The sequence below is a fragment of the Telmatherina bonti genome, assembly GCF_933228915.1.
Source record: "Telmatherina bonti genome assembly, chromosome: 16".
NCBI lineage: Eukaryota > Metazoa > Chordata > Actinopteri > Atheriniformes > Telmatherinidae > Telmatherina > Telmatherina bonti.
Window position 1 is genome coordinate 23,809,495 of NC_136614.1, and position 15,894 is coordinate 23,825,388.

Genomic DNA, 15,894 nt, shown 5'->3' on the forward strand with positions numbered 1-15,894 from the left:
GGCGCGTGAGACTCGTGGAAAATAAATAATAGCTTATTTATAAAATGATAAATTGCAACTGTTGCTCTCTCTCTCTCTCTCTCTCTCTCTCTCTCTTTGTTTCTTTAAATAATTCCACATTTTCTGTAGCAGAGCCTGGCGAGAAGTACTGGCAGTATCACATTTCTAAGTTACTGAAATGTTCATGTCACAGTTAATGCTAAAAATAATTTAAACAAGAGAATATCTTCCATGGAGTCCTACAACCTAGCATGTTATGCACATTGGGAAAAAAAAAAAACTCAAACAAGCTGATTTAAAAACGTGAAAGAAGGTGTGTCAGAGCATAAAGTGGCATGGAGTGGTGCTTCTTTAATAATCAGGTCACACCATGACTGCTGACATTCTTTATTATCTTATTTAGCATTTAAAACACCCACCCCTTCAGAAAACCTGACTTGAGGTAGTTCCTGACACTTCACTGTATACTTCACATTCACAATTTTGCTATAACTTGGACTAACGATTGAAAGCTGAGCTTACTGTTACCTTTTAGTTACACTCAGTCCACATTTACAGATCTAAACACATTTAACTGCTAAAGCTGGCAAAAGTTGCTCAATCGATAGTGAGTTATCTGAAACACATTAATCCGTTGAAGCCCAACCTTAGAAACACTGGACAGAAAAGCCCAATTTTTTTTTAATTCTTAAGTCTTATTTTGAGCCTTTAATGAAAAAAAAAAGTAATTTTATACCATTTATTTTTTAGTATTTTTATAATTTATTACCATGTGATAGGTTAACATTATTGTAGAGTAATCTTGTTTCTGGTGTCCACCAGAGGACAGGAGACCAGTATTATATGGTGTACAACAAAGTTTTGAGTAAAGTTTCCACCACAAAGTGATGCAAAATGTCTAAGAAACTGTATGTATCAAATATGACACTTTTGACTTTTTAAGAGTTAAGAGACAGCAAATAAAACTTCAGTAAAAGTGTAGCAGCTACAAAGTGGATCTTGATGTGGAAACATTCATGAACTTTCATTTTCAAGGACAACAAAACAGTCTGGAGGCATCTTGCTGGGTTTAAAAGACACAGAAACAAACCCTGAACAAAACAACACAACACAATCGGTGTGGTACCAAAGTAATCTTTTACTGAGTTTGATGTCACCATTTTAACAATGACGCAGTCAAAGTGGAACCAATTACAGATCATGTTCACAGTCAAAGCCAGAAACAAGAACATTTTGAAGCAGCTTCAGCTCTTTCATGGAAAGAATAACAGCATAGTTTTGGAACAAGACATCTTCTCTCATCAACTACTGTTAAGGCTTAAAGTTGAGACACATTTCCATACTTTTTCCACAACTCATACATTAGGCAGGAGACAACAACAACAGTTCCCTCTCAAACACCATATATAACTTCATATTGTATATGCTTTTGTAAGAAATTAATATTCTTTTTTTAGCATTTGCTACATGAAAAAAATCTGTCAAATCAGCCTGTGACTACTGAAGCCTATAGTCTACAGGCTGCATTTATAAGCTACATTTCATACTGTATCAGTCACTCCTATTCAGGTAGTCCATGTTAGTAGTCTACATAGACTATACAGTGTGTTATTTTGCAAACTGAAACTGAATGGATAATATTAATGTTTGTTTCATTACGTCACATGATTCTCACTCAGCACATGCACACTGTGGTTTAGATAGAAAAATAAAGATAATTAAACAAATCATCACACAGATAATATTCATTTTTAGATGAAGCAAACGGTTATGGCCATGAAAAGCATTGTGCTCTTCTGTTTGAAGACATTCACTTTGAAAAGGTTAAATAAAGTTGCATATATATGTTTGTACTATCGCTGTGATTTCAGAATCGTTATAATGTACTCCAATACTAACACAATAGTAATACTGATTGAGACTGTTTCCTTATAAACAGTTCGCACACATACAGCTTACCCATTGCATGTGGAGAATTGCGTTTATAAGGTGATTTTATCATGAACGAAAAAGGTCAGAGTAAGAAAATAAATCGAAATTGATTGTTTTTGCACAACTTGCCATCTGGTGTGTGCACTATTGAGTTATGAGGTCTGCTTAACAGATGCAGCAACACAGAACGCAACGGTCTGGATAAAAAGAAGTAAAGTCAACTCTAACTCCTACCTAGCTAAGCTGCCTAAATAAATAACCATGATTTCTCCTATATATACACACACACACATATATAGTCCTTTGATAAAAGTGCCCCTGTACCAGTTTTGTGCCTTGAGACTAGTCACAGCAGACTGCCCTACTAAGTTGAATCTGCTGTGTAGATAAAAGTGCTGAATTGTCTAAAGGAATTTACAGTACTATATAACCATAACTATTTCCAAATTGCTGCTGCTTCTCGACCATGCGAGGGGAAGCCCAGCATATCACAGGTCAGCTGCTGGGATTTGCAGTCTGTGGGGGTGTAGTTCCCTGATGGTCCACCTCAGGGAGCTGCTCCCTCCAGTAAGTGAAATGGCTGTAGGTGTCAGAGCAAGGGAAGTCTGATGAAGAGGATCGCATCTTGAGAGGAAACACATGGTCTACCACTTCACCCAGACGGACATAACTAAGGAGAAAAGACACATAAAATGAGCTGAAAGCATCTGTGTGTATGGCTGTGTGACACTGCTTCCTACTAAAGATCTTGCAAACTGGATGCAGGACTTACGATGAGATGTTGGTCTTGGCGTGCTCCTGCACCAGCTCCCCTTTTGGGTTCACAGTAAAAATCCTGTTTAGTGGTACCCCTACTTCTTTATAGGAATACACATCCTACAATAAAAAGAAAAAAAATATTGATATCCTTAATATTTCAGATCTATCTAAATCAAATACATACTGTGCATCTGGCAGAAATGATGGGCTTAAAATGACCGAGTGTTAGCATTGTAAGCACATTCAATGTTCAGGTGTGTGAATGTACCGTTGGTCTGTTGCCAAATGCTGCATAGAAAGGCTGTGTGTTGGGGTAGAAGAGGTTCTTGATATCAGTGAGACACTCCACCTTGAACTTCTCTGGCTTCTTCTCAATCACCTCCCTGCAAAAACACACCAAATAAAAAAAACACGGTCAGCTCCTGTTGTTTGCCATTCCAGAAGAGTCTGGGTGTGTATGTGTGTGTTTGTGTGTTTGAATACCTGTGCAGAGCTGAAAAGAGGCTGCTTGGGCTCAGAAGGACAGGACCCATAGGAAGCATGGTACCTCTCTCATTGACCCAGCTGAGGTAACCTCTGGTCATGTCAGCCATACCGATTGCTCGAGCGGAGCAATACAGGAACTTGTAACCGTTTCTGATGAAGAGACAGAGATTATTACATGACAAAATAATAACCTAATCAATAAATCACATTTTTTCAGTTCTAAATCAAGTTTTAAACTTTGTTACCATCTCTTGCGGGGGTGTCCAAAGTCAGTCCTCGAGGGCCGCTGTCCTGCAGGTTATTGGTGTGTTCCTGCTTCAATATGCCTCATTCAAATTAAATGGATCTATGAGCCAAAAATGTCAGTACAATGACTTGTTCATTTGAGTCAGGTGTTTCTGAGCGGAGATACATTAAAAACCTTTAGGATTTTGGCCCTCGAGGACCGGAGCTGGACACCCTGCTTTATGGTCTTTTTATTATTTAAAATGACATTTCATGAGCTAACAAATAAGTCAACATAATGATTGATCTTTCTGCCCTAGAAGTGTCAAATTTAGCTAACGTGTGGGATGTACAATATGTATACTTGTGATTGAGAAGCATGTTCATTTAACAGTAGCAATGTATTGTTAGTTACATGTACGCCTTTTACAGTCAAGAATTTTTCAAGACATGTCATTTTGATCAAACAAGAGGAGTTTATAGGGATAAAATAATTATTGAAAGAAGAAGCAATATTAGTTTAGTTTTGGCTGTTGGTTTTTTTTTTAAATTTTATTGGACATATATCAAAATAAACTTTACAAACTAAAAAAAAAACAAAACAAGGTTTCTGGTAACTTTTATCAAAATGAAACGAAATGAAATTACATTAAATCATTAGGAGAAAAATAATAGATGATCTTAAACAAACTGAAAAATCTGCGCTTACTGGCTGACTTTATGGTAAAGGTGTGCGATACCCTGGTGAGTCCAGTCTTTCCCCAGTGTGGGCAGTATGTGACCCAACGTGTCTGACCTGCAGAAAGAATTAAACGGGTGACATTGGAGCACGTGATTGTAGTTTTGGAGCAAAAGATAAAAAAGATCAGAATGCACAACTTGAAAATCTTAATAAATATATTAATGAAACCAAAAAGAAGTTTCAAATGTATTACTGGGAAATGACTGAGGAACTGTTTTTTACAATTTAATTGTTAAAAAGGCAGATGAATTCCTATTCCAACAAAATTAATAATGGAGTCATTCTCAGCAGTGAATAAATGTGACAATGAAACCATTGAGAGGCGACTGCTTCTCCGCTCCATTAAAAAGTCATTAGGCCACAGAGGTGCATGGCATACAGATGATCTTACCGCTGGAGCTACATTTAAGTTCACTGCAAACTAAAGTACTTGTTGAAGTACAAGTTAAAAAGTACACATTTGCATCACTAACCTGGTAATCGTTCCATCTATGTCAGAGATTATTATTTTGTCATCCCAGTTCCAGAGGTAGATGGTTCCCTGACAGCGGCAGGTTCCCTGGTACTGAGTGGTTACACTAAACACAACATCATTGGGACCATCCTGCAGCTGAAGAGACAGCTTTGTGCATGAGAAGGGGAAAGAAAGGAACATAAGATGTTTAAAAAACAATTCACAGAAGGAGAGAAGAAAAATTCTTAAACTACAACTTTATTTCAAACTTGAATCCAAACTTGTGTCCTCACCAGCTGCTCTGACGTGAGACGGAGCGTTTTTTTATAAGACACACCTCCCGATGATAGTCCTGGCTCTGACTGGATGATGGGGGAGCTTTGCTTGGCCGTGAGGTGGTCCTCATCACTAGATGATGACTCTTCTTTATGTCTGACATCAGATAGTTTCCCAAAGTGTTGAATGTTAAAATACACATACAAAATAAGAACTGAAATGCTATTTAGGGTCAGGAATATTTTCTTACCTGCTTTTCATTTTCCCAATCTGCTCAGCAGAGCCACAGGTCCCACAATCAGCAGCTGAATCCTTAAAGAAGAGGTTCATTCTCATTTATTGAGTAATAACAACAACAAATGATAAAACAGTATTGAACCCAGTAAAGTCAAAGAAAAGAGCAGAAAAGAAGAACTTACCGACTTGGCACTGTTATTTCTGCCTCTCCAGGAGAACCACCACCGCCCTCCTTTTTTGGGCATCTTCTCCTTCATAATGTTCTCCACTGCAGCCTGAAGAGGTGCACGCACAACCCAAACATCCAAAAAAAAAACCAACACCATAAAACAAAAAATTAAAAAAACTAAACCCGAGCCAGATTGTAAATCAACAAACTGAAGCACATAAATGTCTTTCCAGCAGGCATGGAGAAAAATAAAGTGGCATAAAAAGCATCTCTAAGCAAAGAAGTAGAAGAACAAAGCTGGAAGAGAGAGGGACATGAGATGAGAAAACGAGGTAGAAAGAGAGACGAGAGAGTGTCGTCTCCTCTGTGACATACAGAGCTGTAGCCCAGAACACCAGTCAGACAACAGAGGAGGAACTCTACGGATGACTGAATATAACTGAGACAAGAGGTCTAATGAATGAATTAATAAAGTAAAGGATGAGGATGTGGTAAAATAAAAGAGAGAGAGAAGAGAACAAAAGAGAAGAGCATGTTTAGCTGTAGTGTCAAAGCAAAGCAGATCCAGAGGATGCTTCGCTGTTGCGGCGAGTGTGACAAACAAGATGTAGTACCAGCTTTGGCCAGAAGAGAGCGCAAGGCAGTAATGTAATACAATTAATCTACTGAGTCATTATTATTTGCACTGCATGCAACCACCTTTTACCTTTGGCAGAGGTTTCTGAAAGGCTTGCATAGCCAGCACAAGTGGAGCAGCAGTGCTCCAGTTGTAGTACCTAAGGGAAGCAAGAAAAGATTTTCCCTAAGTTCAAGAAATACAGCAAAATAAACATTTAGCTCATTTCTTTGTAAAGTGTTGTCTTAAGGATTACAAAATAGTGCAATGTTTTCATGTTTAAGTGTGCAAATCAAATAAATCCACATAATATAATGTGAGTCTACTACAGGAAGAAGTAATGTCTTACTTTGAGCCAATTTTCACAACTAGGTTAGGGTCATCGATGACCGAAGGGTTTTCTGTGAACTGTTTATAGGAGATGATCTTCTCACAAAACTGCTCTATAAGGGCAAAGAAACACAGGTTAAGTTCGAGCTCACACCATTGTGTGTGACGTGTATTTTGAATTTTACATGACAGCTGACCTTTAGTGATCTCTTTGTTGTTGGTGAGTCCCCCACACAGAGAGATAGTGATGGACGGCAGGTCAGACATGGGATCACAGTAGCTGTCCACTCCACTGTCTCCTCCAGAGCTCATCGACTGTGGGGACAGGCTGGTGTTGTGGAGCCCTGGGTCAGAGATGCTTCTCATGGTTGAACCACTGTCACTGCAGGGGACGAGGAAGTGTTTATGAGAGTGGGGCAGAACTCTCAGATCAAATTGCATTCGTCATTGCTACAGTTGTGTGAACAGATGTATGCATGTGTCTCTTTATCTATGTACCTCTTAGGGAAATAAAGGGCTGCCACCTCAGGCTCGAGCTCAGTGATGTCATCCAGGTAAATTCCATCCGAGCCAAGATGGCGACTCCTTTTTTCTGGAAGAGAAAAATGCAAATTCAACTATATTAAAAATTGTTTTTCTGAGCCTATGTACAAGAAAATCCTCCAACTTTTTGGTTTAACGGCGATTGTATACAACACACAGACATGAGTTTGCCTGAGACTTTTAAGACTTTTTGCTTCTTTGGAAATACTGCTGACTGTTTGTTTACCTTACAAGACTGAGCTTTCAATATACAGATGTTTATCTGCTCAACGTATCCATTTTTGTTGCCTGTTTTGGACTGCAACATATTTATGAATCATGAATAGCTCCCATTATGATTTAAATGTCATTTTAGGTGATTGTAACACCATGCCACAAATAAGGCCTTGGAGGCACGTTGCACAAGACGGGGAATAACAGCTGGCAGGTTCGAATGTAATACTGTGTCATAAGCAGATACATGATCAAAGGGAAAAACAGTAACTGTTACCTTTTCTCTTGGATGGAGAGTCTGTCTTCCCGGTTGGACGAGGTGCTGTCTCCTCCATGTCGGGGATCACCCTTACTGCCATGCCTTCCACCATGTTAATCTGCATGTCTGACATTACTGTTTGAGCCTCCAGCCTCATGGATTCTGACTCAGTCCCAACTGTTATGTCTGTTTCCTCCTTTCCTGCCGTGTCCTTCTGCGTTAGCAGTCGGAGCGTCGGTATTTCAGGGCGGGATCCACTTCCCTCCGAAGACACGTCGCGAGTAATCACACGGAAGTGTGTGCTTTCAGATACGGGGATGGATACGGGATAAATAGGTGATGGGTCGAAGGAAGGCTAGAAAACCAGGGGAGGTAGATATGAACCAAAGATGTTAAAGAAAACAGCACCAATTGGGGCATTTAAATCATACTATAAATATCTAGATGTGTTTTATAGTTGACAGTTTGGTACCGTGGCAGCTTGTGGCAGTTCTCCCCAGGCCCAGTGCATGGCTGGATTCTGACTGTCTGCATCTGACTGATTGGTGATCAGTTCAGAGTCACTCTTAGGAAATGTGGGGCGTGAGCTACCAGGATTGAGAGAGGAAACGATGTAGAACATGAGTTAGATATGTGTTTTATGTATGAGACACAAAAAGCACGTGTAGATTTTGCATGAGTTGAGCACCTATGAACTGGGCTCCAGTCCCCGTCTGAACGGGCGTAGACGCCAGTCTGTTTGAAAGAACTGCTGCTTGGACCAGCTGCCTCATCTCGTAAAACATCCCGAGGTGAAGCTCTGCAGCACAAACACACACACACATTGCATTTTTCTTTTTACTTTTCTTTCTGTAACAACTGCCATGACCACAGAAACACGGTTCATGTCTGAGCTGCTCTCTGCCTGCCCTCAACATGTAACATCCTGTGAGGCGAGTCAACTGAGACTGCTGTCAGTGGAAAACAAGGCGTCTCTGTGCTTTGTTTTTACTTCTTATGATAGTTGGATATAGTGAAAAACAGAAGTATTAAATGGGGCCTCAAATGTGAAATAAAGATTTATTATTTCAAAGCATGAAAGGGATTTTTTTTAATGACAAAACAAGATAACATCATATTTCTACATCATATATTCAGTGATTTATTTAATTACTACTCTGTAATGCATATCCTCACACTCTGAACTCCTGTCATATTTGTTTTCAAATTTTTAAATATGCTTCAATCTATTCCTGTTATTGTTTCTCCTCATTTGCTTCCAGTTTTCCCACCTGTTGCTCTCCATCTCCGTCCTTTCATCGGAGCTAATGTCTATGGAGAACATGTCTTCATCAGCTGAGTAGTCGCCACTCTCCTCCCTCCTCGCACTGTCTGCCCGACTCTTCCTCCTCCGTTTCCTCCTCTTCTTCATCATCATGCTGCCATTCTCCCCGTTGTTCCCCAGAGAGCCCAAGGTCTGTATAGGTGGCCCAGAGGAGCTCATCATTACAGCTCCATCTGACAAGATGGGAGAGGTGGCCAAGTAGGCGGGAACGACTTCCTGCATGAATCAGAAACACAAGACAGATAATTAATGCTTTCTTTGTAAAGAAAAGACTGTCAACACAAACAAACCTGTGAACACCCCTGAAACTTTATATGTAGAAATTCTAAGTATGTACTTTGAACTGAAGTGATTTAGGAGCTTTTTACATGAAACTAAAGAACAATTTGGTTTGTATTTGATTATTTAAAAGACATAAACACAAAACATCAGTGTTAACTATTAAAGTATTTATCAAGCCAAAAACAAAAAAAGAAAACTGCATCTGGACACACTTTTCCTGGTATGTAACTGTCCACTGTGAAGCTAAATGTTAAAGTTTGGATTAATTCCTACTGGTGCTTTGCATGTATTTGGTCTGAGACATTCTTCTGCTGAAGTTTGCTGGTAAGTCCAAAACAGAAGGTAATTTTTTAAAGATCCCTACAGGAGCCCTGCTTCTAGGAAAGAAAAATGCTTTCTAGGAGGATCTCCTCTTGTCAGTGCCTCTAAATATAAATGTATGCAGATGTTTGGCAAGAGAGAGAAAGGAAACGCTTCTGTTTAGTCATATGATTTGTGGTCTGACAATACTGCCTCACGTTTTGCTTTCCTGTGGCAACAAAATAGGTTCAGAGACAAACTACTCCTCTTGTCTTTGCACTTCCAAGCTTGGAAATCTGACACCACCCTGGGGAGAATAAATCACCCACTTCCTTTGTTAGAATCCCCCCTCCCTTTCTCAGTACTTTGTCGCTCGTTTATTACTTTTGGCTGCCCTCTTCTTCACGTGTGCATAGTAGTAAAAAAAAACAACTTTTTATTATGATGTTATGTGGGAGCTGGTCCTTTTTTAAAAAAAGATTAACCAAAATGAAAACACTCATTGTGCCAATTTCCAAAATCTGCAGGAAAAACAGCACGACACATTTAAAACTGAGTTGAGTCACATATTTGTAAAAGGAACCAAAATTAGACTTGAAATTTATAAAACTTCAACTATAAGATTACAGTATTTAATTTTAGGTCAGAAAACCCAGAAAAAAACCCAGGTTAGTGAATGCTTCCTTCATCATCAGTCTCATTCAGTGATAAACAGAGGGAGGCTGTTACAAAATGAAAGGAAGACATTCCAGGTCGCTGTGCCAACTCTGCACACAGCATGACCTTTTTCAAACTACTACAACTATGCATAAATAGGAAGCTAGCTTAGATAATGTCTCTTGCTGGTAAACACTGCCTTTTCCCTTTTCTCAGCATAGCTGGGTGGAGCTTGATGTGTTTTTTATTTGAATTTGACAGAGACTCATGTAAATGCATGCATGTGCATAATCAGTATGGTTCTATTATCATGACTACAACGTCTGGTGAGGGAAAATCCATTCTCTCCTGGTCATCACCTGATCATTTTCTGTTTCTTGGACAAAGAATGCCTCTCCATTGTCCCCAAGCTTCATATGCAGATCCACTGGTTCTCCATTAATTTCCATGTCCACCTGCAGCAGAGGGAAAATGAGGGGAAAAGGTAAGAGATGAGCAAACTAGAAACTTCCTTTCAAGCCATATGTTTTTTGTTTTTTGTTTTTTTTTTAAAATTTCCATACCACTTTCTCTCGGGACCGGAGAACGCCCATTTTGCCGAAGCGAACGTGAAAGGGCGAACACTGCAAAGAGCCATCGGGCCGCCTTACAACAATGACATCAATGCAGCCAGAGAGGGTGGCCGGATTGAGGCCTCGGTACAGCTCTTTGACCTGGACGAACACCTGACCTGCCAGCTGGCCCACGTAGTTCATGGTCTGACGAGTCTGTTTATATAAGAGAAAAGAGGGACAAGAGACGAGAAAATAAATTATTTAGCAATCAAGTGTTCTGCAGTTTTTAAAACAGGCGATCAAAGCTGTCGAAATCATGCGAAGCATTTCAGTAATGTAATCTAAAACCACTCTGTTAGTGGAAGCTGGTTCCTGTCCAGCCAGTTTGATCTCACAGCACTGTCCAGACCTGTTGATACCTTCACCGCCACCCCATTCCTTCCCTTCCCATTCCACCTTCTATCTTTTTCCTCCCAAGTCTGTAAATCCAACTCAACTGCTTTTCAGTCAGCAAATCCCAGACTCCAGCGCTCATGGAACAACTAAGTTAGACCAGTCTGAAGTTCTCAAGTGACAGTTATATTATAACCCTCCTTATTAGCCGAGCTAAACTTCAGCATCAAAATGTCAAGAGCACAAGATGAGTTTTAAAATGCCTTTAGGATTAGCTACCAAAATAGCCAGGCTAAGTGTATCTGATTGATCATCTTTGTGTTGTTGCATAACAGATACAGACCACTCAGTACGCTCAGTTTTGACCAACACTGTGAATAACAGATGTGGACAACTGTAGGCCCTTGAGAAAAGGCCATTAACCCCTCCTGACACATGGCAAACCCACTGCTCTCTAGTACAGCGAGGGATGTGGTGAATTTCTTAATCTAGATTAATAAAGTTATTATTATTATTATTATTATTATTTCAACTGAACATTTTGCCAACAACTGGTAAAGTTTAGCATTGCCTCCTTCAACAAATGCAAATATAACAAAAGTACACAGGTATCAGTTTGCCTTTCTTTCTTAAATATTTGAATATAATTTGCAAATGACACAGGATGTACACTAGATGAGTTGGGGGGGGGGGGGGGGGGGGGGTAAATTAAATTAAAGGTTTTAAAAGGTAACTGTGATGAAATCTGGCGCAGAGTAGATCTTTTAAGTTTTCTGAGGTAGGAACATTAGAGGCAGCTGGGAGTTTTTAAAGTTAAGTTTTAAAAGACAAGCAAGGGGTTGACCTTGACTCAGTTGGCAGCAGGGTTCTACATGATTGCATCACCAGCAAAGAGGTGGAACACTGCCAGGCCCCCACCTCCATTTTTCATATGATTTAGAGAATGGGAGGATCCTCTTAAAGAACAGAGGCTCTAATTTTAGAATAGCAGGTGAATCTGAGAAAACGTGCTGTCTCCTGCAACATCCTGCGCAGATGACATTATCATTCACTTCACTGTATTAAATTGCTGATTGACTTTTCCTCTGAGGCATGGAGTTACAACACTGCGGCTACACTGTGCTGAGCAGACTCATCCAAAAATAGACTTCCTTGTGCTAAAGATTAAACCAAAAAAAGGAAGAGTGTCTCAAAAACACAGACAAGCAGCTCTTGGTGACACAAAACAGTTGTGATGGATTAAAATACCAGCCCCCTTCACAGTCAAGCCTAACTACTAACTTGTCTGTTTTACAGTGGCATGCTCATTAGTTTAATTAGTTTACAAGCTGCAGTTTTGCAGGAATCTGGCAGGGCCACTTTGCAGATAATGAGTGTGCAAATGTGGATTGAATCTTTCAGGATGCCTCCTATTACAGCACAGACCTAAGCTTCAGAAACATAATCCCTCTCCTCACTATCTGAGGAAGTGAAAAACTCTGCCTTTACACAGAAATGGAAAAGGTACTGGTTTATTTAAAAGGAAAGGCACATGACAATACACGTGCCTGAACTGAATAGCTAATCGGACTTTCAAATATTATGTTTACATGGAAAATATTCAATTCTATTATATGTTGGTAAAAAGCTGACTCATATTTATTCTCCAGGCAGTGCAAAGGGAAACAGTAGTGATGAATATTACGTCACTAGTTACAACAGATACGTACAAAGATAATTAAGTTAAGATTGCTAACCACAAAATCAAGAATTGTATGAAGTCACAAAGAGATGAAGACAAACATACCTGTTAATGTTTAATATGCTGACAGAAAGCAGCACCAGCACACCGAGACGAGCGTTTCCTCAATAGTGAATGATAGTGAACAAATAATAAACTAGTTCCTGTTTCCGGACAGAAATGATGTCCGAGTCTGACATTTAGTAATAACTTTCTGTCAAGAAATCGCAGCGGTGGAAACCAACTCCTTAAGTCTAAGCAACCCTTATTTCTCCCTCTGTTTGTCTCGCTTTACTCCTCGCGCAGCCTGTCAGAGGATAACGTCATATGCAGCGCAAACTCTATTTCGACCAATCAGCGCCGAGCTCGTGAGTTGCCAAACGCGCCGCTTCGGCTGCCACAGTGGCAACATTAATGCCGCTTTGTTACCATAGTTTCTTACGCGGCGTCACATTGTTTTCTCATTTCTTTACTAGGACACAGTTAGTCACTACAAAAAACAAACTTACAACTAAATGTTTAAGCGATGACGCAAATAAGATAAAAACAAAAATAGCCTACATTTATTTGGTGTTTTTCGCAAGGAACAAGTCAAATGAGTTATTCTGTCACAACTTTAGTGAACTGCAATGTAATGACTTATTAAAGAGATCATTTTCATGGTTGACGGCGGGAAGCGACGTGGCTACGTCAGCGTTTAAAGTCACCTAGTTTGATGCGGTGAGGTGATCTTTCTAACCAATCACAGCACAGCCTCGTTGCACAGGCGATGTTAGCTGTTTCAGCATGAGAGCCCCCCCCCCCCCCCCCCCCCCCCCCCAGCCCAGTCACTGGGACTGTGTGGATAGGATGTGGCTGACTGGCTGCTGGTTTTAGCATGATTACTAACCACTTTGATAGCCAGAAATAAAATGTCTGTGTAATAAACACGTAATTTCCATCACCCTAGCTACACTGAACAGATACAAAGTCAAATTGATATCATCTTGGGATAAAAATTAGCTTTATATCACAAAGGTGAAGGTACATTTTTGCCAGAGCTACTCTTTTGCTCAGTGTGTATTTGAGTGAAATGGAAACACATCCAGAATGTTGACAACATAATTTCTTTCTTCATCCAAATCTTCCAGGCGACAGTCCAAAGTTTTGGATGGGTTACACACTTCTGCAACCTCACGTGTTGCTCTTCTGCTTCTGCAATCACTGTGGGCAAAGTGTGTTTGTGTTATAGGAGGTCAGCTAGCACAGGGTCTTAATTGCTTTTCCACATTGTGAGGCAGTCTATGTAGTCTGAACCAGAAAGTTTTTCTTCTCTTGTCACAGCTTCTTCTTATGAGAATAAGAAGAAGCTCAGATAAAATTAAACAGACTGGGGGATTTTACAGAAGTGTCACATGTGTAATGTCACTGTTACAGCTGCATATGTGTCTGATTGAGGGGTTTTCACTACCTTGTAGGTTATGCCAGTTTAGTTTTAGTAAAAGTTTTTTTTCTCTGGGAACTTTGTTTCATTAAACCGCTTAACCTGATAGTATCTGCAACTTCAGTGGCATTATAAAATTTTTACAAATAAATGAATTTGTGGGACTGTTGTTGCTTTTTCTACATACTTTTATTTTTATTGCAGTGCACTACCACTTTTGGAAGTCAGTGCTGTTTAATTAAATTTTGTTTAGGCTCAGTTTACTATTACAATTCAAACAATGAATTTGAAGCTTTTCTGCTCTCAGCAACAGTAGGGCTTCATTATCACAATGTATGCAGATGTTGTACAGAGCTTTGCCACATTCTGAATATGCCATGTGCATCTGAGCTTCTCAAAAATAACACACAAATATCAGCATTGAAAGAAATAACACTAAATAGTTCTACTCTGTTAAATAAAATCCTAAATATTTTATTGAATGTCTCATAATAATGCATTTACAGTCCACAGTATTTCAACCCAGCAGGGGTCACTAAAACTGACTGACCCACATCAATCTTCATGTCACTGTCAGTGGGTCATTCAACGATATCTGAGCCATACAGCTGTCCTTTACTGGCATGTTTCTAAGAACAAGGTTGTCAGAAGGCACTCTGGACATAAAAACACATGGTGGCAATTTCATACTTTACATGCATGATCATTTTGGTGACCAGTAGCAAGTTCGATGGCAACTGTTCAACAACAGTATGAAGCAAACACATCTTCAATTTTCACAAGATTTTTAATAAACATTTCTAATATATATTATACATTATATTTAAAGTCAATATTGTTCTTTTCTATACATTTTGATGCACTAATCAATGAAAAAAGATTACTCAGGTGATTAATTTCTGGGTTCTATTTAACTATAAACTTAACTAAACTCACAGAATCTGCCTCAATTAATTGAAAACAACACATACAAACACAAGTCATTGTGTAAAATGTTTCGATGCACTTGGCTTATTTTTGAGCTACTGATTGGGTCATGTCATTATGCCCTGAGAGTCAGAGACTTTGGAACTGTTAAACTTTGATTTAGCGATTAAAGGAAAATGTCCTAAAACATGGATGAATTATAGTGATGAAACGCAGGGAAATTAAGGAGTCATTTAAGATTATATGAATGTAGTTTAAGATAAAAAAAAAAATAAAAATACATCCATGAATACATTTTAATGAAGTTGAAAAGATCTGCCTTAGACTGTCATTTTTTTTACCTATTTATTAGTATTTCATCTGGCTTAAAGCTGTCATCGTGGATGACAAATGTGGGTTTTCCCTCCAGATACAATCATTGTGAGGATGTGAGAAAATCATCTGGTCCATCAGGGTGTTACTCCACCCAGTTTGTCACCTCATGAGCACCCATAACACTCTTCACAAGTTTCAGTTTCATCTTACATGTGGGTTTATCTAAACACACTTTCCTGTTGACGCTGTATGTGTGCTGTAAACCAGCTACTGGACTTGAACTAGTCGTCTTGAATATATTTCTTTATTAATGTAATGAACATGCTGAGAAGCACAAAACTGCTGTAATTTTTTTTAATCAATCATCCATGCTTTTTGTGTTTCCTTCATGCATGAAGATTATTTAAAATCACTTTACCCAACTCCAGGTGTTTTCAGCAGAATACTGCTGAACAGAATCATCTAACTCCTCTTCATCGACCGTGGATATCATGATTCCATTATTAGTTTATTCCCAGCAGAGGTTTCGTCTGTGCTGCCCCACAGCAGTTGTCTATTATCTGGAAACTCCACAAGTTCATGAGTGTGTGTCCTCACTCGGGCACCACAAGTGTCTGACTGTCAAGTGCAAGTGAACAGCGTCTTACTAAATTTACCTGAGCCCCCTGTTAGAAACCTGAGTCTGTTCTGGCGCGGTCGTCATCCACCAGAGCCTCTGACTTCTTAGGTATTTGAGAAGGTTATGCCCATGCGTATTG

At 39.4% G+C, this 15,894-nt stretch overlaps 1 protein-coding gene across 2 annotated transcripts; it reads right to left on the reverse strand.

The window, feature by feature from the left end:
* Nucleotides 1-1,128: 1,128 nt before the first annotated feature.
* Nucleotides 1,129-15,747, reverse strand: lpin1b (lipin 1b). Of its 2 annotated transcripts, none has more exons than XM_079256030.1 (20): nucleotides 15,555-15,747; nucleotides 10,368-10,571; nucleotides 10,164-10,259; nucleotides 8,513-8,781; nucleotides 7,930-8,040; nucleotides 7,714-7,828; nucleotides 7,260-7,596; nucleotides 6,725-6,818; nucleotides 6,424-6,608; nucleotides 6,246-6,339; nucleotides 5,987-6,056; nucleotides 5,294-5,386; nucleotides 5,125-5,186; nucleotides 4,892-5,030; nucleotides 4,618-4,766; nucleotides 4,112-4,198; nucleotides 3,175-3,327; nucleotides 2,960-3,074; nucleotides 2,705-2,808; nucleotides 1,129-2,602 (listed from the first exon to the last, which is right to left on the reverse strand). In XM_079256030.1, exons 1-20 carry the CDS (start codon nucleotides 15,627-15,629, stop codon nucleotides 2,428-2,430), a joined length of 2,727 nt encoding a protein of 908 aa, XP_079112156.1. In that variant the 5' UTR covers nucleotides 15,630-15,747; the 3' UTR covers nucleotides 1,129-2,427. The 2 variants fall into 2 exon arrangements, with proteins under 2 accessions (XP_079112156.1, XP_079112157.1); XM_079256031.1 differs by lacking the exon at nucleotides 15,555-15,747 and adding an exon at nucleotides 12,538-12,928.
* Between the last annotated feature and the right edge of the window lie 147 nt (nucleotides 15,748-15,894).